Here is a 26,323-nt window from a genome sequence, read left to right on the forward strand (position 1 = left end):
TTTTCTCAGTTTATGTGACAAAAAAAATTCTGATTTATTGTACAATCTAAAATATTGTATTTTCAGCTGGTGTACAAAATCAAAAGTAAAAAAACGCAAAAACGAAACTTAAGAACTTAAGCATAGAAATAGTGCATATCGAACAGATCTATGCTTCTTAGACTTGCTTTCAATGAGAATTGCTGATCTTTAACTCACATTTCTTAGTGAATTTGGTCAGGTTGCCCAAAAAGTTACATATTGCAGTTTTAAAAGGCGGGAGTGGGAGGAATAAAATGGCTGAGTTGATTTGGAGCTCTGTCAGCCTGGAGAGCTACTCGCTGAATAGGACTTCTCTCTAACAAAACACACACACACACACACACACACACACAGCCAGGGAGGTGGTGGGTGGGTGGAGCTAGAGCAGCGCTGCACTCAGAGAGAGCAAGGCAGCGTCCAGAGGAAGCCTCTCTCTCTTTCTCTCCTCTTTAATATTCATCAGCAGTCGCTGCAGCAAGCAGAGAGAATGAGAGAGAGGGGGGGGAAGTCTGAGGGAGAGGAAGAGAAGGGAGAGAGAGAGAGAAAGAGGGAGGCGGGCCACTCTAAACACGAACACATCAGAGACGACCCAGCCCTTACCCCACTGCCTTGCTGTAAGGAAGGAATGAGAAAGCTAGAGGGAGAAAGTATTAGAGCAGCAGATAGTACACAGCGAGGACAAAGTATGCAGCGTGGGATTTAGCATAGCTCAACGATGGAGAGAAGAGAACTGGGAGAGAAGGAAAGCAGACAGACAACACATAGGGAGGGACAGCGTCTGAGGGAGGTGGAGGGGTGGTAAAGGGCGAGGGGAGAAAAAAAAAGATGGCGAGGGAATGGGAGTGAGAGAAAAGACGACACAGGAGATTGACACTGACGGAGGAGAGAGAGAAAGACTGCTGGAGAGGGAAGGGACACGGGGAAGGAGACTGTTGTTGGGAGAAGGAAAGGAAAAGAGAGAGGAGAGGTTAAAGGAGAGATGGAAAGAGAGAGGAGATGAGAGAGGGGGGGGGGGATAAGGCAGGCGCGCCTGCAAAGCCTCTGGTCCTTGCGGAAAGAAAGCTGGCGCATGCTCATACAGGGGGACACACGCCCAGCCCAGTGCAGCGGCATGATACAGCAGAATCCAAGGGAGACTGAAGAAATGGAGGAACACTCAGCCTCATTCTGGCCTACATCCCCAATATCAGATGGCAGATACAATGGTAAAATAGAGACATCTTAAAGATTAAATAGAGACATTTCTCCTCTGGTGTCGTTTCCAATATATATATATATAAAAATCTTAATAGCCTAGATGTTTTCCTCTCAGATTAGGCTAGACGCAGTCTTCAGTTTTCCACTTGAATCGGTTTCAGCATACCATGTGAAATTAGGCTAGAGGCACGTGGGTGATTTGAGCATAACACATGCTGTATATGAGAATATTTTGCTGTTTCTGGGGGGGGTGGGGGGGGGGGTCCATATGAGATGATCTTAATGATCCGACTGGGGTTTCATTAAGCTAAGCCCTTTCAAAACAAACCGTTTTCTCCCTTTACGTAACCCCAACCCACTAAACTCTTGCAGGACTATTGTTGAACCCGATTAGCGAATACTGCACGAACTGTTGCCACAGGCAGCTCTTGGAATAAGCGACTCCAGGCCGGGCTGCGTTGAAAGTAGAGTCCTTTCCACTTCCTCAACATTCACGTTCTCCCCTGCGTGACGACAGAGTGAAGCACAACGTGTCGACTAAGAGAAGTCCACCTGACTGTTGTGTAACTGCAGGGCGAGGTGTCATCCGGTGTCTGCAGCCGGACCACAGGACACGGTCAGACAGAATTTTAAAGAGGAAACGGGAGAGAGGGAAAACGGTTGTAGTCTGCCGCCCGGAGTGTTCGTTACCCATCCATGCAGATCCACGTAATGTCTCAAATGGGACCCATTTCCCGATAGAGTGCACTACTTTGGACCAGGGCCCAAAGTAGTGCCTCCAGGGAATATGGTGCCATTTGGGACGCACCCCGAATGACAAGGAACGTTTGACAATAAACAGCTGGTTCAGTCTAATCCCTATGAGAAAGACGGGAGAGTCAGAAGAATGGGTGGAGCATCGTGTGGGACAGAGATGGAATTTCGGAAAGAAACAGGAAAACAAGCGAATACAATATGGAACAGTGGGATGTTTCTTTCTGATGTGGTGAACTGAGGGTTTCCTGCTTTCACTGTCCCAGAAAAGACCAGAAACAAGATCCCAGAAAGGCTACAGCGATGCATCCACCTTGCCCTCTCCCGGGGTCCTCCTTCTGAGTGTCCGCTCTTAACATTGTCACTGTTGTGGCTCCGGCCAGGGCTATCTGTACTGTAGCTGTGATGTGACTCAGCACTGGAAGACTGCCCTCTTGGGATAGCCGAGAGGGTGAAGCTGCCAGGCTAAGGGAAAACGGACCGGTTACATGTAAAACAGGATTGTTCTGAAGTTACCCCACAGTATTACACAATTTAGTTCACAAAAGCCTTGCATTGATTTCTCCCCAAAGAGGAAACCATAGCCTAATCTTCTCTGTAATTACAAGAAAGAAGGTCAAGTTCGAAAAAGGTTTCTGGTGATCCGACCAAAATCCCCCAACCGTGGCTCTATTTTCGGATGCCTGTTTGAAAATGTTGTTGCCATTTGTGCACCTCTGGCAGGCATTATCCTGACTCGATGAGAAGCGGGTATTGTTTGGGGATAATGAGGATCGTTAACCCAGACCCAACGGGGAAATACTGGGCAAAACTGGTTGAAATGACATCATAGTGACATAATCGCAATCCGTTTCGGCCTGTAATGGTAAAAGCTTTGATCCCTTATTGGTGTCACTTGTTAAAATCCACTTCAAAATTTGTGTCGATGAAGGGGAAGAGACAGGTTAAAGAAGGATTTTTAAGCCTTGAGACAATTGAGACATGGATTTTGCCCTCAGAACAGCCTCAATTCTTCGGGGCATGGACTCTACAAGGTGTTGAAAGCCTTCCACGGGGATGTTTTGTACACTCAGTGTATATGCCTAGAATGATGCTTTGTTGATGTCAGTATTGCCTTGTACCTTAAGCCTTATGCCTTGGATGTGAAGCCATTCATTTTACAAAGTTATTTAAAAAAAATACTTGCTTTGATATTCGCTCCTCATGACCAGCCCTTGATCTTAGTCAGCTAAACACATAATACTTGACTGCACATTGTCACGTTCCTGACCTATTTCTGTTAGTTTGTTATATGTGTTAGTTGGTCAGGACGTGAGTTTGGGTGGGCATTCTATGTTTTCTGTTTCTATGTTGGTTTTTGGGTTGCCTGGTATGGCTCTTATTTAGAGGCAGGTGTTTGGCGTTCCTCTAATTAAGAGTCATATTTAGGTAGGCGTTGTCACAGTGTTCGTTGTGGGTGATTGTCTTCCGTGTCTGTGTCTGTTCACCACGCGGGACTGTTTACGGTTTGTTCGGTTTGTGTAGTCTATGTTTCCTATTCGTGCGTTCTTCTTGTTTTATGTAAGTTCGTCGTTTAGGTCTGTCTACACCGTTTGTTGTTTTTGTTAGTTTAGTCAAGTTCGTGTTTTCGTTAATAAAATATGTCATTTCACTACGCTGCGCCTTGGTTCCCTCAATACTCCTCCTCTTCAGATGAAGAGGAGGAGGACTGCCGTTACACACATGGTTTAACTATATTTTATGGAGTCAGATAAACATTTTAATAGGCTAATTGCTTGGTCCTATGAGTCGCATGTGAGGTATATATAATATGCATATATCAAATATTACCCCACTACAACCCTGTAAGCAGTCTATGGAACATACTGTCGATGCGCGAAAAATGGTAATATCGGTACCATGACTTGAATGGGATTTGTGCCACATATGCTAAAACGTTAGCATTTGGAAACAGGGCTCGGGAAACTAAACCAAAGCATGGATTTGCTGTTATACCTTGTCCATAGACTGCTTACAGGGTAAGGAAACCAATGTGACATTTTTGGTGGACTACCCCTTTAATTTAGGGCTAGGCAACAGACCTGCTGCGTAGGGTCAAGTAGCTCTGAGGTCACGCTGTATTTTTAGGCCTAAAAATACCCCATGAACTCAGAGCTACTGACCCTAGACAGAGTGCCCACCATCCATCACAATACTAATTTAGTCACAGTATTATTTTTCAATGATTCAGGAGGGGACGATGACATGCAAACCCAAAAGTAGGCTAGGTCTTGCATCTTCAACAAGGCACAGTGTCTTAATCTGTGAGCTCTTGTGTTCTTCACTGGGGTGACAGAAGCCAAAGAGAGTATTTATTTATGAGCAGTGCTGTGAGGATCACGTCCCCCATCAGCTGACTGACTGACATGGTTTCTCAACATTCATCCCTGTTACTACGCCTGGCTCTATACACTCCCTCGGGTCCGGGGGTCAGGGAGAAGACATTGTCAGTCATCACCGATGTCCTCTAGGACACACCTTCACACGCCCCCCTTCACTTCACATCTCCAGCGGTTCAGTCAGGGCATGCGGGCCTCAACGTTGACTTCACTACAAACACTCTCGGATGCCAGGAACAAGCTAAACGAAGTAGATCCTGGTAGTGTGAACAACGGAAGTGGGAAAGCTTCCAAAGATTTCTTCCAAGGCACTCAAGTGTTGAAAGTACAAATGCCGTAGTTTATTCTGCCTTGGCTCGGCAATTTCATTGCAAGATTAAAAAGACGCACCGTCCTCTGATGCCACATTGAGGGTAAAGCAGTGCTCTTCTTCCCAGTGTTCAGGTCAGTGACGTGCACCAGTCCCTCCTGCAGCAAAGCACGCCCACAACATGATGCTGCCACCCCCGTGCTTCACGGTTGGGATGGTGTTCTTCGACTTGCAAGCCTCCCCCTTTTTCCTCCAAACATAACGATGGTCATTATGGCCAAACAGTTATATTTTTGTTTCATCAGACCAGAGGACATTTCTCCAAAAAGTATGATCTTTGTCCCAATGTGCAGTTGCAAATCGTAGTCTGGCTTTTTTAATGGCGGTTTTGGAGCAGTGGCTTCTTCCTTGCTGAGCAGCCTTTCAGGTTATGTCAAAATAGGACTCGTTTTACTGTGGATATAGATACTTTTATACATGTTTCCTCCAGCATCTTCACAAGGTCCTTTGCTGACTATTTTTTTCTGAGGTCTGATTTCTTTTGATTTTACCATGATGTCAAGCAAAGAGGCACTGAGTTTGAAGGTAGGCCTTGAAATACATCCAAAGGTACACCTCCAATTGACTCAAATGATATCAATTAGCCTATCAGAAGCTTCTAAAGCCATGACATAATTTTCAGGAATTTTCCAAGCTGTTTAAAAGGCACAGTCAACTCAATTCCCACTGGAATTGTGATACAGTGAATTACACTTAGTGACCCCAACCTAAGTGTACGTAAACTTCCGACTTCAACTGTAAATAAACGGATGGCTCCAGCGAGTCCATTGATATTCATAGACTCAAAGTGAACCGTCTATTTCAAGGTAGTCATCACCCCCGTCACCAAAATATAGCAGCCAAGATGCCCTGGACACACTCTGCTGTCAGGTCTAGGGCACCCTCACAATGCAAGAGTCTCTAACCACTCCCCAGCAGGCAAAGCTGGTTATAACTGCGGCATTATAAAGTCACCGTAATGATACCATTGCAGCCAGTTTTGCCCGCTGGGTCTGAATCTTCTACTCAGCGTGTTGGCCAATAAACACACAGTGACATGTCTGCACGGTTAAGCCCAGGCTAAATCATAATTAGTTGGCCAGTCGGCGACAGGTATAGAGTCTGCTACAGATAGATCGCTTATAGAACAGGCAGCCTCTCCGTTACGCAGTCAACATGTCTCTGGGTCTTGGGCTGGTAAGAAACACGGTTACCGTGCTGCAAACAGAGCACGGCTGCAGGATGTTGTCAATACATCCGACTTAAGGCTGAGAGTAACCATGAATCAGCTCAAAATAGCTCGTAAGAGTAAGATCATAGAGTTGTTTATGTTTATAGTTGAGGTTTTGGCTTGTGGGTTATGGCGATGTGTGTGATCTGTAGGTGTTCGTCTTTACTGGCAGAGGGTCACCCACTCCACGAGTCCTGCCCGCCCGCTCCACTCACAGTTGGCTGCCTGGGTCAGTGGATATGACCTAGTTTCCACAGTCGGTCCCTGCTATTAGGAATGGGATGGACTTCACCATGTCACCACGCTCTCTCTCTCCCTTTTCTCCCCCTCTCGGTCTCTAACGGCATCCACGCGGACCATGAACATTGGTCTCGTACCACAGGCGTGTCGGTGGAAGCAGGGAAAGCACCGGTTGCCTCAGAGGCCCGGCCAGGGCAGAGCAGGCTATCTATAGGCAGCTCTCTACAGCGCGGTGCTCTGTGAAGCATGACGAGAGATGAGCGAGAAAGAGCGAGCGAGAGAGAGTGTGCGGAAGAGAGGGAGGGAAGGGGGGGAAGGAAAAGAGAGATAGTGAGAGAGAACGAGAGAGAGCACTGGTGCTGCTGACTTCCTCTGGAAACATCAGTATCGGCTGGAAACAGATGTCAAAGACGCTCTCCGAGCGACAGTGCAAATGGGCCTACAGACCGCTCATGCGTGCAGCATTGGGCTACCACTCCTCTTGAGCTTGAGAACCAGCCAGTCTTAAGGTTAAAAAAATACATGAAAAACATTGACCGTGTTTCTGCCCAGTGCTGAATCAAGACCCATGGGTGTCTTAGGTCCTACTGTTAAGATGTTAATCTCCTCAATACACAAACGTGACGAGTGGTGGTGGAGAATGAATACCGTCGAGTAACATTGGGCCTCGTTCAGTATTTTTCACACAAAAACAACTAAGAGGAAATAGGCTAGGCAGCCTAACATCCCTACAGGCAGAGTCTGACCACCACTCAAAGAATCAGTATAACAACAAGCCCAAGATAATCCCAGATTAGTAGAGAGCCAGCCATGACATCATATTCAGGAATTTTCCAAGCTGTTTAAGAGGCACAGTCAACTCAATTCCCACTGGAATTGTGATACAGTGAATTACACTTAGTGACCACAACCTAAGTGTATGCAAACTTCCGACTTCAACTGTAAATAAACGGATGGCTCCAGCGAGTCCATTGATATTCATAGACTCAAAGTGAACCGTCTATTTCAAGGTAGTCATCACCCCCGTCACCAAAATATAGGAAGTTCATCTGGGCTCTGTCCGTCTACGCAGTGCTGTGGCTCAGTGACCTTGCTACCTGCACCACCCGTACACCACAGCACACGGCAGTACAGTGGAGGCTGCTGAGGGGAGGACGGCTCATAATAATGGCTGGAATGGAGCGAACAGAATGTGGTTGACACCATTCCACTTATTCCGCAGCAGTCATTACAACGAGCCTGTCCTCCCAAATGAAGGTGCCACCAACCTCCTGTGCAACAGTAGAGTATGCGTGTCCTTGAGATCTGACAGATAGCCAGGATCAGACCTAGCATCTGTTCTGGAGATCTCCTACCTGCATGAGGTATAAGGGAATTCTGGACAGAGGAGTTCATTAGTTACGCTAAAGGTATCCTCAAGTATTTCAGTCAATATCACTGCTAGGTTTTTGCATTCCACATTAAATGCAGGCTAAAATGTACGCAACCTATTCTTTCTCAAACGTTAGGTGAATCCAATGACTGCATAAACAAGGGTGGACCTGCTTTTCCAGTTTGTTCATAGCTAGCACGTTAAAGTAATTCTGTATTTACATGCTAAGATGTCAGAGGCCATTGGCGCAGGGAATCAGTGAGAGTGGCCCTCAACGAATGTCTGGCATTTACCTGTATCCTGTACTGCAAATGTCCCTGAGGAAAAATAGCAGCAACGTGGGATCCTAATCCCTATACATCTGTACATCTTATAACAGAGTGCAAGAGAGAGAGAGAGCAAGGACGCAGACCACTTCATCATGCACTCAAATGCAACCAACAGAGATTAAGCTAGTACGAGTTGTCAGCCATGACATACTTGGTAACATTGGTCATCCAATGTCCTTTAAGAATAATGGACTGGCGTGTTCGAGATTTTTTTTCACGGGTGCGGAACGATCACGTTAAGTTAACAAGTCATGTCCTGTTCATCTGGCCAGCTGTTGAGTGTGAGAGACATCTGCTGGCGTGGACTGCTGATGACCGCACAGAGGCATGTGTACAGCTGCTTGCGGCAGGGCGGGCAGACAGACAGCGATCCCAAATGGCGCCCTATTCCCTACAGCTGGGTTCCAGCAGCAGCTCACGCTAGGCTACGCTAATGCACTCAGCATGGGTCTCCAAGACAACTCTTTGATTCACAGTGAACCCCAAAGTGCAGAAAGTAAGGAGTGCTTTGGCTAAATATTGGACCAATGGCAATTAGTGTTGGCTAGGATCTCTTTTCCGCCATCCAATCACAATGAGGCACTCTAGTTTTGTGCATCTTGTTTATAAAGAGTTAGGTGACTGCCAATTTAGTTTAGTCTTTGACTTAGCTTGAAAATTAATCCTAAAAGCACTGTTACTGGGGCTATGTTGTAGAACTAGTCTTAACTGAATTATGGTCCCTGCCTCTGATCCCATTCAGAGGCAGGGTCAAAACGGATGAGTGCAGATGTAAATTCCCTGCAGAGAACAACAAATTACCACCATAACTTAGGGGCTTAATTGAATCATAGTATGTCGTATGAATATCATACTACACTGCAGTAGCATGTAGCCTTCAGACCAGCTCATCCAATTAGGCTTCAGACATGTTTTACAGAGCTCCCTAATTGGGCGGTCCAATCATATTATGCAGGGAAATGTAAAAACTAAACGTTTGTCAGACAGCAGAGGGACATTTGTCAGCATTTTTTCTACCAACAAAAATGTAAAATTATGTCTAGGAATAAAACATTTTCCTAATTTTCTTAAGTTAGGCTATATCCCAATACGAATGAGCATATAATAATACAATGATAATGGAAATTAGGTCTAGTTCTCGAAAAGCTCCTCAAACAGGACAATAAGTAATTTCTACAGATTTCCAACGTATGAGAGATCAGGGAAGTACAATTCTTACAGCCTTCTCCGGGATACATTTAACAAAATGGGCGTGGAGGAGGAATTGGATAGGAGAGAGATGGAGATAAGCCTTTGTCCCTCGATATTCCTTTGCAATAGATGTGATTTCGACCTCGATCAAAAATAGTCGAGGGTTAATTGAGAGTGTTGATTCATCTAACAAATGTACAGACCTACGGGCAAGTAGCGAAACCATGCACGCTCATCTCTCACTGCAACTCACAGCACAGGAGCTATGACAAATTGCAGAGGGCAGAGCGAGAAAGAGGTGTGTCCGCAACAGAAAAAGCACCGACAAAAAAGCCATCATCTTATGGCCCAATTTGGCATGAATAGACCTCAAAATGAAAATTACAAGGGTACTGAATAATATCGAAATAGTATGAACAACAGCTAATCGATTCTACGGTGAATCGATTTGTTTTAGACAAAGCACCACATGGCAAGGGCTCGCGGAATGCATCTCCTCACAAATTAGATTGGACTTTGAGCCAAAATAAAGAGGTCTACATTTCCTAACAAAATGGCTTAAAAAGAATACCCGGCCTACTACTTGATTGCAAAGTTGTAATAGCAGTACTTGACATCGCATGCATCCCTGGAAAGGTGCGGCAGACCAAACCATTACAAAGCATTCCTGAAATATGAATAATTAACAGTTAGCTAATTAGGTAATAAGCAGGTGAAATAACATTCGTTTGACAGTCTACTTTTGGTTGTCTATAGTGGACAACAAGTAACTGCAGTCAGGCAAGCCACTGACAATAAGTGGCCTGACGATAAGGTGTAGTCACCAGCCAACATCAGCACCATTGTCCGCGGAAAGCACCGCTGCGAAAATCCAATTTCATAGGATCCAGATGCACAAAAAAATCTAACTGACACACGAGTGTTGATGTAGCTTTAAAACGTTTGCTACTGTCTGTACATGGATCAAAGCAGAAATACTATATCAGGCAAAAGCCTATCCTGTAAGGGACTTCTTTCAGTTCTTAAGCAAGACACGCTACCCAAAGTAAAGACAGGCCTCAAGTAGGCAAAATAGAAGGGCACTACTATCTTAAAATCGTAGCTAGAATCTGTGGCCATAATGATTGGCTAGATAGATAGTTAACGCTAAGCTAATTAGTTTGATAGCTAGATAGCTAATTTGTAGCTTGCTAACTAAATTACACCCCTTGGCTACATTCATTAGCTAGCTTAGCCTCGGTTTGCACCTCATGACAGCTGTCATATCTCAATAATTAAGTTAAAAGTCAAAATATATAACAAACTACAAAGTGCATATTTATGGACAAATCACGTTAGCTACTTTTGATCCAAATGTCCACGTGGCTTGTTTGGGGCTCGTGCCTGTTGTGATGAAGCAGCTAGCGAAAGTAAGACAGTACCCAGGCCCAACTTCTCCTCACACCCAGACCTTGGCAACGGAAAAAAAGATTCGCTCGGTGCCTCAACGCTAAATGACAAGCACGAATGGCGCTTTTGTTTTGCACCGAAAAAAACGGAAACTGCTCGAATTCTTAATCAATCGAAGACACCTAGGAGAAATGTATTGCAGAATGTACTAGGTTTGCTATAAATAGATAAGGCGTCTCTCTTACCTGTGTGGCAGACAGTTATTGTCTCTCCAGCTGCAGTCACTCAGTGGACACCCGACAGAGAAGAGTAGTTGTCGCTAGGCGGCCTGAAGGGGAGGAGGGCGCCAGAGTACAGACAGAGATTGTTCTGAAATTTCTTCCTGAGCGTTCTGCACTAGAATGCTTGAAATAAAAGAGCTTTGTGTGTAGGCCTTCAAGGATCTCAGAGGAGGCTGGTAGGAGGACCTATAGGAGGATGGGCTCATTGTAATGGCTCGAATGGAATTCATGGAACGGAGTCAAACATGTGGTTTTCATATGTTTGATGTGTTTGACACCTTTCCATTTATTCAATTCCAGCCATTACAATGAGCCCGTCCTCCTACAGATCCTCCCACCAGCCTCCTCTGTTGATAAAATGGTGTTAGATGATGATATTAAAACTAGTTTAGGTGGTATGAACAAATTACAGGGCTTCTACAATGCTAACCCAAACGAATGACACAATGGGAGACCTACCTTGTTAAGTAGTCTTGTTAAGTAGTCCTATGTAATAGGTGACAGACGCAATTTTTACCAATTACCTTTTGTTATTTTCTCACATTAAAACAATGTCTCATCTAATCTAATATATTTGAATTTCCATTCCTCTAGGCCTGGCTTAGTGTCAATTTACCAATGATTATGTAAGAATGACTGGAAAACCTGCTTAGAGGGATCTGGAGTGGCAATACCCTTCTTGCCCTAACACCTGGGGGTGGGGTATAGCAAGGGAAGCACTCTGCTTTCCACTGTTAGTGATCTCTAAACATCTATAGGTCTGGCCTTCTGCACTGGCAGACTGACTGATCTAACACTCCTCCATACTAAACCAACCATAGATGGCAGTAATTGGTTACAGTTGTGTAATTACGTGTAACTAGAATACACATACACTTACAGTGAATGGAATATAATTTGTTTCCTTATGTAACCAATGGAATAGTCCACAAAGTGCAAATTCCAAGCTAAATTGAGCACACCTCAAGTGTATTATATAAAAGTACTTGGCAAATTCCACCCTAGGTCTGGTATATTTATTAGGAGATTGAGCCACCTAGAAACACATACTGATATTTTGTAAAGCAGTGGTTTGCATGTGTAATACATGTTGCATACAGAGTGTTGCCAGAAAGCATTGCATTGTGTCATACATTTTGTTAAGGAAGTCTTAACCACAAGGCAGGGTTGAGGTAAGCCCCTGGAGTTGCTTAGCAACCCAGACCCCTTGAGAATAAGCATGCTTTTTTTTCTCCAGTTAGGGACAAAGGAGGGAGAGGGGAAGAAAGAGGCAGATGGTACATGTCTGAAATTACTATGGTGTGTTTGGTCTGCATTTTATTTCAGGTGATTTGACATTATTCCTCTTTTAAATTGTTAACAATATCTAACAATTGGTCTTAACATACCGTGAAATAAATATTCAGATTTTACTACTGATTAAGGTCGTTCAAAGCCAAATAAAATAAGGTAAATCCCACCTGCAGTTCTGTGGTTTTAAATTGTTCTGTCTATTCCATATTGACACTCACTACAGCTTTGCATAATAGTGTGTAGGCTATGGTATGGCACTGTTCATTTAATTGCAATATTTAATTGCCATATTAGTGTAAGTAAGTAAGTAGCCTTGCATGAGGCTTGGCTGTTTCTATAGCATGAGGCAGCTTAATGTACAAGTACACCCCTTGGACAGGACACTAGTCTATCACAGGGCCAATACACTGTAAGTGTAAGAAGACAGAATATGTCTTTCTGTTCTAGTCTAGTTTTAGGCATGTGAGGCAGATTTATGTTAGATTTCAACTAAAGGCAGTCAAGTGGGAACAGAGATGGGAACAGGAATCAAGATGGTGCCAACAAAGATGGTCGCCTCGCTTCGAGTCCTTAGGAAACGATGCAGTATTTAGTTTTTTTATGTATTATTTCTTACATTGTTAGCCCAGAAAATCTTAAGTGTTATTACATACAGTCGGGAAGAACTATTGGAAATAAGAGCGACGTCAACTTAACAACATTACGACCAGGAATAAGACTTTCCCGAAGCGGATCCTTTGTTCAGACCACCACCCAGGACAGTGGATCTAATCCCAGAAGCTGACCCAAAACAAGGTCGTCGCAGAAGAGGCAGACGGAGCGGCCTCCTGGTCAGGCTCTGTAGGCGTGCACACCGCCCACCGCTTCCGAGTATACCGCTCGCCAATGTCCAGTCTCTTGACAACAAGGTGGACAAGATTAGAGCAAGGGTTGCCTACCAGAGAGACATCAGAGATTGTAACATTCTCTATTTCACGGAAACATGGCTCTCTCGGAATACGTTGTCGGAGTCGGTTCAGCCACCGGACTTCTTCATGCGTCGTTCCGACAGAGATAAACACCTCTCTGGGAAGAAGAAGGGCGGTGGTGTATTCTTCATGATTAACCACTCATGGTGTAATCATAACAACATACAGGAACTCAAGTCCTTCTGCTCACCCGACCTAGAATTCATTACAATCAAATGGCAGCAATATTCTCTCCCAAGAGAATTCTCATCAGTTATCGTTATAGTTGTGTATATGCCCCCTCAAGCAGACACCACGACGGTCCTCAAGGAACTTCACTGGACTCTATGTAAACTGGAAACCATATATCCTGAGGCTGCATTTACTGTAGCTGGGGATTTTAACAAAGCAAATGTGAGAACAAGGCTACCAAAATTCTATCAGCATATTGATTGCAGCACTCGTGAAGGCAATACACTCGATCACTGCAACTCGAATTTCCTCGATGCATACAAGGCCCTCCCTTCGATAAATCCGACCATGACTTCATCTTGCCCCTACCGTCGTATAGGCAGAAACTCAAACAGGATGTACCCGTGACTAGAACCATTCAACGCTGATCTGACCAATCGGAATCCACGCTTCTAGATTGTTTTGATCACACGGACTGGGAAATGTTCCCGGGCAGCCTCAGAGAATAACATTGATCTATATGCTGACTTGGTGAGTGAGTTTATAAGGAAGTGCATTGGAGATGTTGTACCCACTGTGACTATTAAGACCTACCCTGACCAGAAACCGTGGATGGATGGTGGCATTCGCCCAAAACTGAAAATGCGATCCACCGCGTTTAACCATGGAAAGAGGACTGGGAACATGGCTGAATATAAACAGTGTAGTTATTCCCTCCGCAAGGCAATCAAACAAGCGAAATGTCGGTATAGGGACAAAGTGGAGCCGCAATTCAACGGCTCAGACATGAGACGTATGTGGCAGGGTCTACAGGAAATCACGGACTACAAAAAGAAAACCAGCCACGTCATGAACTCCAACGTCTCGTATCCAGACAAACTAAACACCTTATTTGAACTAAATGACTACTGCCCCGTAGCACTCACTTCTGTCATCATGAAGTGCTTTGAGAGACTAGTCAAGGATCATATCACCTCCACCTTACATGCCACCCTAGACCCACTTCAGTTTGCATACCGCCCCAACAGGTCCACAGACGATGCAATCACCATCACACTGCACACTGCCCTATCCCATCTGGACAACAGGAGTACCTACGTAAGAATGCTGTTCATTGACTGCAGCTCAGCATTCTACACCATAGTACCCTCCAAGCTCATCATTAAGCTGGAGGCCCTGTGTCTCAATCCCGCCCTGTGCAATTGGGTCGTGGACTTTCTGACAGGCCGCCCCCAGGTGGTGAAGGTAGGAAACAGCATCTCCACTTCGCTGTCCCTCAACACTGGGGCCCCACAAGGGTGCGTGCTCAGCCCCCTCCTGTACTCCCTGTTCACCCATGACTGTGTGGCCATGCACGCCTCCAACTCAATCATCAAGTTTGCAGACGACACAACAGTAGTGGGCTTGATTACCAACAACGACGAGACTGTCTACAGGGAGGAGGTGAGGGCATTCGAAGTGTGGTGTCAGGAAAACAACCTTTCACTCAACGTCAACAAAACAAAGGAGATGATCGTGGACTTCAGGAAATAGCAGAGGGAGCACCCCCATATCCACATTGAAGGGACAGTAGTGGAGAAGGTGGAAAGTTTTAAGTTCTTCAGTGTACACATCCCAGACAAACTGAAATGGCCCAACCACACAAACAGTATGGTCAGGAAGGCGCAACATCGTCTCTTCAACCTCAAGAGGCTGAATAAATGTTGCTTGTCACCTGAAACCCTGACAAACTTTTACAGATGCACAATCGAGAGCATCCTGTCGGGCTGTATCACTGCCTGGTACGGCAACTGCACCACCCTCAACCGCAAGGCTCTCCAGAGGGTGGTGCGGTCTGCACAACACATCACCGGGGGCAAACTACTTGCCCCCCAGGACACCTACAGCACCCAATGTCACAGGAAGGCCAAAAATATCATCAAGGACAACAACCACCCAAGCTACTCCCTGTTCACCCCGCTACAATCCAGAAAGAGAGGTCAGTACAGGTGCATCAAAGCTGGGACCGAGAGACTGAAAAACGGCTTCTATCTCAAGGGCATCAGACTGCTAAACACCAATCACTAACTCAGAGAGGCTGCTGCCTACATAGAGACTCATATCACTGGCCACTTTAATAAATGGATCACGAGTCACTTTAAACAATGCCACTTTAATAATGTTACATATCTTACTTTACTCATCTCATATGTACGTATATACTGTACCTTATACCATTTATTGCGCCTTGCCTATGCCGCTCGGCCATCACTCATCCATAAATTTATATGTGCATAGTCTTATTCCGTCCCTTTAGAGTTGTGTGTATTAGGTAGTTGTTGGGGAATTGTAAGATTACTTGTTAGATATTACTGCACTGTCAGAACTAGAAGCACAAGCATTTCACTACACTCACATTAACATCTGCTAACCATGTGTATGGCACCAATACAATTAGATTTGATTTGAGAAAAAGCTCCTTGATTTCTTAGCCACAAGGTGTCATCCTTTCTCTGGACAACGTCCCCCAGCACAGACTTACACTGAGTGTACCAAACATTATGCTTTTTCCATGACATCGACTGACCAGGTTAATCCAGGTGAAATCTATAATCCCTCATGGATGTCGCTTGTTAAATCCACTTCAATCAATGTAGATGAAGGGGAGGAGACAGGTTAAAGAATGATTTTTAAACCTTGAGACAATTGAGACATGGGTTGTGTATGTGTGCCATTCAGAGGGTGAATGGGCAAGACAACAGATTTAAGTGCTATTGAACAGGGTATGGTAGTAGGTGCCAGGCGCACCGGTTTACACATGCTCAAAAGTTTCCTGTGTGTATCAAAAAGGGTCCATCACCCAAAGGACATCCAGCCAACTTCACACAACTGTGGGAAGCATTACAGTCAACATGGGCCAGTTCCTGTGGAACGCTTTCGGCACTTTCTAGAGTCCATGCCCCTACGAATTGAGGCTGTTCTGAGGGCAAAATTGGGTACAACTCAATATTAGGAAGGCGTTCCTAACGTTTGGCACACTCAGTGTACGATCATAGACTCTGCTCTAAGGAGTTGGTGCAAGAATTCATGTCTCCCACGCTAAAACTTGTGTCTTTGTGAGGTCACAGCACTATGCACAACATGGCGTAATGTACTGTAGTCAGCCTTTTTTTGTCAGTCGTACACTAGTGTCGGCTACTTCCTTACCGGTCTACATTTTGCGATACACATGCATGTGTTCTGTATCATTTCTTTGTGAGTGTAACCAATGCTGTTTAATGTACTAACCAACATACAGTACTAGAGTATTTGTATAAGTATTCTGTGTGTTTTACCATGTGCATGCATTTACCACATGCATTGACGCATACTTACTAGTGACACTCATTACACTGCACTAACATTACTGCATTAAAGTCCTACTGGTCAGTGACTCAAATTTTTTACATCATTCCGTCGTCTTTTCTGCTATAAAACAAAACAAATCGGAGAGTGCTACACCAACTGACCAGCCATGTCTGGAAGGTGTCCCTCTTCTCCTTTCCGGCCCAAGCCCAGTCTTCAGGGAGAGGTCAAGAGTGTATTTCGGGGGGGGGGGGGGGGGGGTTGTGCGGCTGTTGGACTGTTTACAGGCCAAGGCTATTGTCCAGAGGATTATCTGGCATCTGATGTTAGACTTTTACAGGGAGGTTACCTTCCTACCCTCCCTCCAGACTTGTGCGTTGTCATAGACCCCTCCCCTCCTCTCCTCTCCCCTCCCTCTCTAGATTCCTCTTGTATACACTGGGTAAAGACCAGAGCTGTTGGTACGCACATCTTCCTCACAAATACTCACACACTGTAACATATCATCCAACCCTACAAGTACAAAGAGAAAACAACAGCTGACGTGGATTAGCTGAAGTCACGTGTGAAAAAGGCAAAGAAGGGATGCCAACGTTTATGGTGTCTCGTCACGACCAACAGGTGACGGGTGGAGGGAGACAGACAGAGGCAGGTCTATATGGGCTGTTTTATGAGGAAGTAGATCATGTAAACATATTTGTTGTTTAAGAAAAATGTGTGTGTGGTATGTGTGTGTGTGTGTGTCCATATTGGGGTAGAGGATGGGTGGGTTAGCTTTTATGATTCCTCATCTGCAGGGCTGTTAAGCCGGTCGGTACAACAGTCCATAAGCTCCAGCTTACGTCAACAGCAGCTGCACCCAATGGCTCTGGCATCGCTCACCAAATAGAGAGAGTTCTTTAACAGTTGTCTCATCCTCTGTGTATAGGGTCAGATCCTCTCAAGGCACCGAATCAGTCCATTTTACCAGCAAAGCTAGGGATTTTCCAATTATTGTTAATTTACTTTGATTTACAGTAGCTACAGCATACAACTGTTCTGGCGCCAGTTCGCATTACCATTGAGGCAATAATAATTTTGGTTTATGGTTTCAGTGTTATGAATTGTGCTTAGGTTAAATTAGATCCCCGAACATATTCTGCTAATAAGTGGGCATTCTGATGTGACAGAATGCAAGGCCATGTGATAGATACAGTGATAGATACAAGGCCATGTTTCCATTCAGTGTTCTACCATTAGAAAACAGTTACTTAGCAACATAATATGCTGTACGTGCATGAATATACACATTTCACGACTTGCTCTCCCTCCCTCTAAATCCTCAACCCTCACAGATATGTAGTTAACAAGCAGAAGCGCAGTTGTCACTCACCTGTTTGGAATGTTATCACGCGTCATTGCTCCATTAGCGAGTCTAAATGTGCGTACGTGACAGACGCAGGCTTTTGACATGTGAATCCTAAGAATGCACCAGAGACCCATTACGTAATGGGTTTCAATGGGACCATCAAAGAAGGAGAGGATCTCCCCCACTTTAGGGAGTAGACAGTGCTCCTCTTTCAGATGAAGTGCACGCCATTTTGAAAATAGTTACCAATCTCTCAATATTGTCACTTTGAAACAGTCACGCAACCACACCGTGGATATAAAGATGAGCATTGCTTTGGACCCAGATGTTTGACATTGAACATTTATTTCCATTGTCGAAACGTTGTGACACACACGCACTGACACACACACACACAGACAGAATCGGTCACACACATTGAGGACAAGGATTTGAACGAAAGAGGAGAGGAACAAAAGAGAGATTCAGGTCAGCGACATCTTCAATTCTGCAACAGAGAGAGACACCTGTCATTTCACTTTCGTTACATCATCAGTTTGAACATACAGCATCAGTTTGATGCACGACTCAGGGTGCAGACTAAAAGGTCATGTACTTCACAGTTAAAATGCTGTACTCACTTGATCATTCACCCAGTCATGATGTGTTTCACAAAGGCTGAAATAGAGAGATAGAATTAGCGTATGTATTAACTATAGGTGGGAACCAGTAAGTTTCCTCAGCACACTGCATGAAGTAGTCACCTTGGTAGTTAATGCAGCCATTGCTGTCCTCTTGTCCTTCCATCACTACCTCTATCTCTTTCTCTGTCATCTTCTCTCCTGCCGGTGTAACAGAGGGAGACATTTTCAAATGATGTTAAAGACTCCTTATAGACACAAACCTTACAAAAAAAACATGAATTTCACATTTGATCATAATGTGTTTCACATGTGATCTCACGTAATTACATGATATCACGTGATCTTATGTGAAGATAATGTGATAATGTGATAACATAAAACTACATGTGAAAACATGATCTCATGTGAAATAAATGTGACAACATGAGAATGTTGTCACATTTTCAACATGTGGTACCATGTTCAACATGTGGTTTCAACATGTGGTACCATTTTCAACATGTGGTACCATGAAACTACATCTGAAACTGCAAATTAGATTTTCAAATGTGAATGTTTTCAAATGTGAAAATCTCTAATGTGAAAATGGGGTGTTAACATGTAAACTCTTGTAACGCTTGTCGTTGGAAGAAAGAGAAGAGGACCGAAATGCAGCGTGGTAAGTGTTCATGATAATAATTTAATCAAAACTGAACACTACACAAAATAACAACGAGGAAAAAACGAAAACGAAACAGTTCTGCAAGGTGACATACACTAAACAGAAAACAACCACCCACAAACAAAATTGGGAAAACAGGCTACCTAAGTATGGCTCTCAATCAGAGACAACGATAGACAGCTGCCTCTGATTGGGAACCATACCAGGCCAAACACATAGAAATAGAAAACCTAGACCTACAACATAGAATACCCACCCACATCACACCTTGAAAAATAGAAACATACAAAACAATCTACGGTCAGCGCGTGACAACTCTACATTGAATACATGTGAACATATGGTTTCACATGTGAACAACTGACCTCAGACGTGTCTCGTTTTCTTTCACTTGTGAACATTTCAGCTCAACATGTGAAAACAGCTATTTCACATGTTTATTGTAAGGGAAGTAATTCAATGATGTAGGGGTCTTAAGGTAAGTGGTATGCTGTTCAGCTAAAGTAGTGTAAAAGTCTTTAACCAATGACAATCCTTGTACTGACTTTTCAGTATGACCCCACCTGGGATTGTCACGACTTCCGCCGAAGTTGGTGCCTCTCCTTGGTCGGGCGGCGTTCCGCGGTCGACGTCACCGGCTTTCTAGCCTCCGCCGATCTACATTTCTTTTTCCATTTGTTTTGTCTTGATTGTACACACCTGGTTCCCATTACGTTTGAATTATTTCCCTATTTAACCCTCTGGAGCCATCATGGTTTTGTGCGTGTTTATTGTTGTCAGTTGTCTCGTTTATGTGATTCTGGATTTTCGTTCTCCTTGTTGGAAGATTATTTTGGAGGAAAGTTCCTATTATTACTCATCTCTGTGTCCTGCACCTGACTCCACCTTACCCACATCACCTAGACTCTGACAGGGATTTGAACTCACAACTTCTGGATTTAGGTTAAACTGATCTTTCTCCTGTGCCACAGTCTGTAACATGCTCAGAAGTGCAGCAATTTGATATTTTTCTGTATATTATTCTGTTTTAATATTGCTCCTCAATCACTATGATAAATATAATCGTTTTTCTTGAGTGTATTTAAAAAAAAGCTGAGATTTACTTTGAAGTCCAAAGTGTAGGAATACAGGTGAAATCGGTCATTGACACAGAAATGGTGGCATAGCAAGAAGATCTGAATGCCGTGATCCAAGAGTTTGTGAGTCCAAATCCCAGGTGAGGGCATGTTGAATAATAATTACTGTATAAATAAACATACACGTTATAATAATGTATGCAAAAGTGGGTCAAATATGTAAGTTGAAAACACTCCGACTGCGTGACTTTCCGGGGACACCCTAACGACAGATTTTTGCTTGCAGGGCATCACCAGTGAAATCTCATGTGAAGAATATTCACATGTGAAATTTTTTATCCACATGTGAAAGGTTACGTGATCACGTGAAAATCACTTGAAATTTCACATGTGAAATAAAATGTCACATGTGAAATCGTGTGGTTTTTCCATAACAGAAGCCAAACCCCAAACCAATCCTCTATTCAGATACCCTTAGCGGTTTCACATTAACTTCATAGAGCATACATTACACATCTATAATCACATCATAAACATGAGATTATAGCTACATGGAACATGGGCACTAACCAAGAGTTGCAAGTGCAAGACGCAGCTCGGCGCCCATGACGGTGCCGTTGCCCTCCTTGTCAAAGACACGCAGTCCTTCCACAAAGTCCTCAAAGGTACCCCGGTTCTTGGACTTGGAGATGTGCTGGAACATTGGTAGGAAGGTCTCGAAGCCGATCAGCTTAGTGTTCATTTCTATAGTGGCACGGTGAGCAAGGGAAGGAGTCACTTTCGATGAAACCAACTCAACCCATCAACATACAAGCCTCTACAGAGCTCAAGGTGAATAAAGAGATAACGAAAAGTAGGAGAAAGATTATTGATGTCTATGTCTGTGTGAACACGTAACCAGTGACCACTACTACTTTACAATGTCTATAGAATACTGGTGTGCCCACTGACCCTGTGGCTTGGGTGTCCCTAGGACTCTCATGACCTCTTCGTTGGAGGGGTTCTGGCCCAGCGCCCTCATCACATCACCACACTGGGCGTAAGAGATCTTCATCTCGCTTTTGGGGGTCCTGTCGAAAAGCATGAAGGCCTCTTTGAACTCTGGGGAAGAACACAGATGACCATGTTTAGCTGGGGAAACTAGTGATTCATCAACAGGTCAGGTCATCCAATGAACTTTCCCCTTAACAAATAGTCAAATTGACATCAAAAGATGTTGGATTTTTTAAAGGAAGATCAGTTTACCGTCAATTTGATCTGCAGTGAACTCCAGCTGAAATAGAAAAAAAGAACACTTCAATAGTGGGATATTGCTACTGATTTTGCCCAGCTCATCATTGTAAGCACATTTAGCAATTGTATTGTGAAGGATGAGGTGCATCCAAGGTGCATTCTATGTACATGACATGGGTGGGAGTTCTTTGAAAACCTCCAAGGTCAGCTGTGGACACCCCATTTGTGTCTCTAAGAGTAACAGAGCCCCCTAGTTTCAAGATGGTGGGCTTTGTGTGAAACCTAATTCTCCTCCACTGTACCCGTGACCAACACAGACTAATATAAGAACAATAGGAACGCAAAGTTCCGACTGGGGACCCGTTAGAAAGGCTGTTCTAGAACCCCAGAGAGACAGAAGAATGCAGATGAATCCGGGTGTAGATCATCTCTGGCACCAAATACCAGCCCAATTTGTTTTTTTATCATCCCTGAGATAAACAACCTGACGAGGAACAGTTATGGGCTGAAATGTTATTTTTCCATTGAAAGAGCATGTTGGGAACATAAAACAGTTCTATGAACTGTTTGCTTGATCCAGTCGCTGGAAAGTTTTGTCAGATGTGTGCCACTACGCCAACAAGTCTTTGATCGTACGGTGAATGCCAGCTGCCAAGGCCAAAGGAACAGAATTTTTTTTTTTCAGTGATTAGGAATGCTTATAATATTCTTTGATTTACCTCCAACATAATCTCATTCAGATGTTATCTTCAACAATTACTGTACTAAGCATTTAATGATCTGAACATAACTAACCTAAAAGGTTATTACATCACTGAAAATGTCACATCCTTTGCAGAGGACAGCCACGCCAAGAAACTTTGCCAATAGAACTTTGCCAACTAATACAACAATGGGTTTTTTCACTAGGCAAATTCCTCAACTTTTGACAGACTTCCCTGTACAACTAACACATCTCTAACTCGTCAACTAAGGATAGCATCCTCTTCTCTCATATTTACTGTCATAAGTTCTACTACGAACACAGGTGGATGAGAGGAGATGACAGCAAAGACTCACAGAGAGGTTAGACCGTAGAATTACAACATACATTCTAGAGCTACGAGTTGGACACTCACCGCAATGCTTTTGGGGTCAAATTCGGGCTCCTTGGGCTTCTCTGGCTCCGGAGCCGGTGGGGTCGATTTTGCCACCTCCTTCTTCGGCTCGGGCTTCTTTGGGGCCATTGTCCTGGATGGGAAAGTATGTGAGTGAGACCATGTGTGTCGAGGTGGAGGCTGAGAGAGGACCATCTCTGGAAGAGTTATATACCCAGCTTGGGGGTCCCCACTGAGACAGAGGGGTTGGCTTAGCCCACAGGAGCCAGGATCACATTCTATATAAGGGTAAAAAGACAGTCTTAAGGATAGAACTTCACAAGACTTCACCTATGCGGTCACCTACACGGGCTCCCGGGTGGCACAGTGGTCTAAGGCATGGCATATCAGTGCTAGAGGTGTAACTACAGACCCTAATTTGATTCTGGGCTGTATGACAACCGGCTGTGATTGGGAGTCCCATAGGGTGACGTACAATTGGCCCAGTGTTGTTAGGGTTTGGCCGGGGTAGGCCGTCATTGTAAATAAGAATTTGTTCTTAACTGACTTGCCTAGTTATACGAAAGACAGCTACTAATACCTCATCAGGGTTCTCTCTCTCATAATGCCAAATCTGATCAGTATTCAGGTCCCAGTTGAGGCTTAACTATTTAGCACATCAGTTGTGACATGTCGCCAGTAAAGGGTTAAGGTGGGTAATAAGTAGTATTTCCTCTTAGTGGGGATGGAGGGGCAGTGGCTTAACTACAATTAGAGAAGCAGGACATTACTCGAGGGAGTTTAAACTATCTTCATCTCTTAACTTAGTTGCCCACAACTCCCAAAGGAGAGAAAGAGAGAGCAAGAAAGTAAGAGAGAGAGAGAGAGAGAGACGGGAGGGAGAGGCCTGATGGGACTATTTGGGGTTGGAGAGATGCAGGGTCTGAACAGCTGACTAAGGAAGGAGGAGGGAGACTGATGATGAGGGAAGGAATGGTCTGGCCGTTAGTGTGCTCGGTGAACTAGAATGAACTGACTGAGCTCTTGGCCTGGTAGGCACTGAAGCATAAAAATTTGAACGATCTAGACTCTAGTTACTGTACATACACAGTAAATATTTTGACTCCTGTAACGTACTGTGTTACACAGTGTTATGTCATGTCTTTGAATAATAAAATGCACTGTAGGCCTATATGGGGGGTCGGTGAAGATTACGAGAACACTATCAAAACATACCATGAAAACCAACCACTATCCTCAGATGCTCTGTTAACCTCTGCCTGGAGCCCTAAAACACCCAAGGGACCCTTTCCGCCCTCTAAATACAGTTTAACAAGAGGAGCCTGCAGCAGGCTGGCCACCTGCTACAGTGGCCCCTAGCATAGCTTCCTTCCTCAGGCTGTGGAGGGTCTGGGTCATCCCCTTGAGAGGGCCACTAATCCCTTCCAGAAGCCTCCAATAAGAGGTGGCAGCACTCACTGCCTTGGAGTAGTCTGCAGCAATACACTACAAAGTTGAAGAACCCTTGCATTATGGGGTGGGTCAACTATGCATCCACGTTTGGGAAACTGTGTACTGCTACTTGCAGTTTATCCCTGTTATAGAGAATGCTTCCAATCTAATTCCCTCAACTAGAGCAGGGACACAGAGTCTTTGAGTAACTCCTCTGTAGGGGGGTAATATTTATCATGTATGATATTATATATACCTTACATGCAGACCCATAATAAGACTATGAAATTAGCCTATTAACATGTTTATCTGACTCTATAAAGATCATTAAAATATGCAAGAGACTACAGTTGAGTTACAGTAATAGGCATTCAAGAAATGTCTGAGAATGGAATTCTAAATATAAGCATATTTAATTACTTTGCAAAAATGAATGATTACACTTACAAGGCCAACCTAAAAAGCACTACATGGGCTTGCTCCTACCTATCGCTCTGATTTGGTCCTGCCGTGCATACCTGCATGTAGGCTACGGTCACAAGACGCAGGCCTCCTTATTGTCCCTAGAATTTCTAAGCAAACAGCTGGAGTCAGGGCTTTCTCCTATAGAGCTCCATTTGTATGGAATGGTCTGCCTATCCACGTGAGAGACGCAGCCTCGGTCTCGACCTTTAAGTCTTTACTGAAGACTCATCTCTTCAGTAGGTTCTATGATTGAATGTAGTCTGGCCCAGGGGTGTGATGGTGAATGGCAAGGCACTGGAGCGACGAACCATCCTTGCTGTGTCTGCCTGGCCGTCTCCCCTCTTTCCACTGGGATTCTCTGCCTCTGACCCTATTATGGGGGCTGAGTCACTGGCTTACTGGTGCTCTTCTATGCCATGCCTAGGAGGGGTGCGTCACTTGAGTGGGTTGAGTCAGTGACGTGATCTTCCTGTCCGGTTTTGCCCTCCCTCGGGCTTGTGCGGTGGCGAAGATCTTCGTGGGCTATACTCAGCCTTATCTCAGGGTAGTGAGTTGCTGATCTGTTGATATGCCTCTAGTGGTGTGGGGGCTGTGCTTTGGAAAAGAAGATGGGGCATTATCCTGCCTGTTTGGCCCTGTCCGGGGGTATCGTCGGACAGGGCCACAGAGTCCCCCAACCCCCCGTCTCAGCCTCCAGTATCAATGCTGCAATAGTCTATGTGCCGGGGGGCTAGGGCCAGTCTGTTATATCTGGTGTAATTGTCCTGTCTTATCTGGTGTCCTATGTGAATTTAAGTATGCTCCCTCTAATTCTCTCTATCTCCCTCCCCTTCCGGAGGACCTGAGCCCTAGGACCATGCCAAAGGACTACCTGGCCTGATGACTGTCCTCAGTCCACCTGGTCATGCTGCTGGTCCAGTTTCAACTGTTCTGCCTGCGGCTATCGAACCCTGACCTGTTCACCGGACGTGCTACCTTGTCCCATACCTGCTGTTTTCAACTCTCCCACTCTATCTCTTTACCACACCTGCTCTCAACCTCTGAATGCTCGGATATGAAAAGCCAACTGACATTTACTGCTGAGGTACTGACCTGTTGCACCCTCTACAACCACTGTGATTACTATTTGACACTGCTGGTCATCTATGAACGTTTGAACATCTTGAAGAACAATCTGGCCTTAATGGCCAGGTACTCTTATAACCCACCCCTCAGATCCCGGTTCCTCTCTAGGTTTCTTCCTAGGTTCCTGCATTTCTAGGGAGTTTTTCTTAGCCACCATGCTTCTACATCTGCATTGCATGCTGTTGGGGTTTTAGGCTGGGTTTCTGTACGGCACTGTGTGACATCTGCTGATGTAAAAAGGGCTTTATAAATACATTGATTGATAAGCTTAAGTTCCAAAACAAGCATTGCAAGGCATTATTCTAGGCATGATCAGACAGGGAGAGAGAGAGAAATCATAGCCTGAATGGCCATGCCCTTAAAGTCCCTGGGGTGGAGAGAGAAAGAAAGAGAGAAAGTATCTCACCAGCACAGACCAAGAAATAGTACTACTGTAAAGTTAACCTCCAGTTTGACATCAGACCTACAGACCTGTAAAGACGACATAACCTCTGCTTCTCAGAGGTGTGACAATGGGGGTTGGCAAGAATCACACAGAGAATGCTTGCATACAGTGTAAAGTCACTTTGGGGGCTGGGCCATCTTATAATACAAATATGGTGGGGGCCGTTTTGTTAGACTTCAGTGAGGCCTTTGACATTATCAATCATAGTCTGGGGCGGCAGGTAGCCTAGTGGTTCGAGCGTTGGACTAGTAACTGAAAGGTTGCAAGATCCAATCCCTGAGCTGACAAGGTACAAATCTGGCGTTCTGCCCCTGAACAAGGCAGTTAAACCT

The 26,323-nt window shown here is 44.6% G+C and overlaps 2 protein-coding genes across 11 annotated transcripts in view; both read right to left on the reverse strand.

Moving 5' to 3' along the window:
* The window catches only part of LOC129822697 (microtubule-associated protein tau-like), a 39,916-nt gene extending 29,002 nt beyond the window's left edge, over nt 1-10,914 (reverse strand). For 2 of the 9 annotated variants that reach the window (XM_055881053.1, XM_055881036.1), the window contains exon 1: nt 10,696-10,907. The gene's annotated coding sequence lies outside the window, so the exon portion shown is untranslated. Of the gene's footprint in view, nt 1-10,403; nt 10,644-10,695 lie in introns of those variants that run through there. The other 7 variants (XM_055881087.1, XM_055881078.1, XM_055881095.1 and 4 more) reach the window with 6 other exon arrangements.
* Nucleotides 10,915-18,463: 7,549 nt separating this feature from the next.
* LOC129868990 (myosin light chain 4-like) lies at nt 18,464-22,720 on the reverse strand. Of its 2 annotated transcripts, none has more exons than XM_055943405.1 (6): nt 22,547-22,720; nt 21,441-21,468; nt 21,147-21,296; nt 20,766-20,939; nt 18,579-18,656; nt 18,464-18,492 (listed from the first exon to the last, which is right to left on the reverse strand). In XM_055943405.1, the coding sequence occupies exons 1-6, from the start codon at nt 22,718-22,720 to the stop codon at nt 18,464-18,466; spliced, it is 633 nt and encodes a 210-aa protein (XP_055799380.1). The 2 variants fall into 2 exon arrangements, with proteins under 2 accessions (XP_055799380.1, XP_055799390.1); XM_055943415.1 differs by having other exon boundaries at nt 21,441-21,462; nt 22,541-22,690.
* Between the last annotated feature and the right edge of the window lie 3,603 nt (nt 22,721-26,323).

Source organism: Salvelinus fontinalis, chromosome 2 (genome assembly GCF_029448725.1).
Source record: "Salvelinus fontinalis isolate EN_2023a chromosome 2, ASM2944872v1, whole genome shotgun sequence".
In the NCBI taxonomy this organism is placed as follows: domain Eukaryota; kingdom Metazoa; phylum Chordata; class Actinopteri; order Salmoniformes; family Salmonidae; genus Salvelinus; species Salvelinus fontinalis.

Coding starts and splice junctions, on each gene's coding strand:
- LOC129868990 (XM_055943405.1), bottom strand. CDS start 22,720: ATGGTCCTCTCTCAGCCTCCACCTCGACACACATGGTCTCACTCACAT. Junction 21,297..21,440: donor CACTGCAGATCAAATTGACG/GTAAACTGATCT, acceptor GTTCTTCCCCAG/AGTTCAAAGAGGCCTTCATG. Junction 20,940..21,146: donor AGGGACACCCAAGCCACAGG/GTCAGTGGGCAC, acceptor GTGCCACTATAG/AAATGAACACTAAGCTGATC.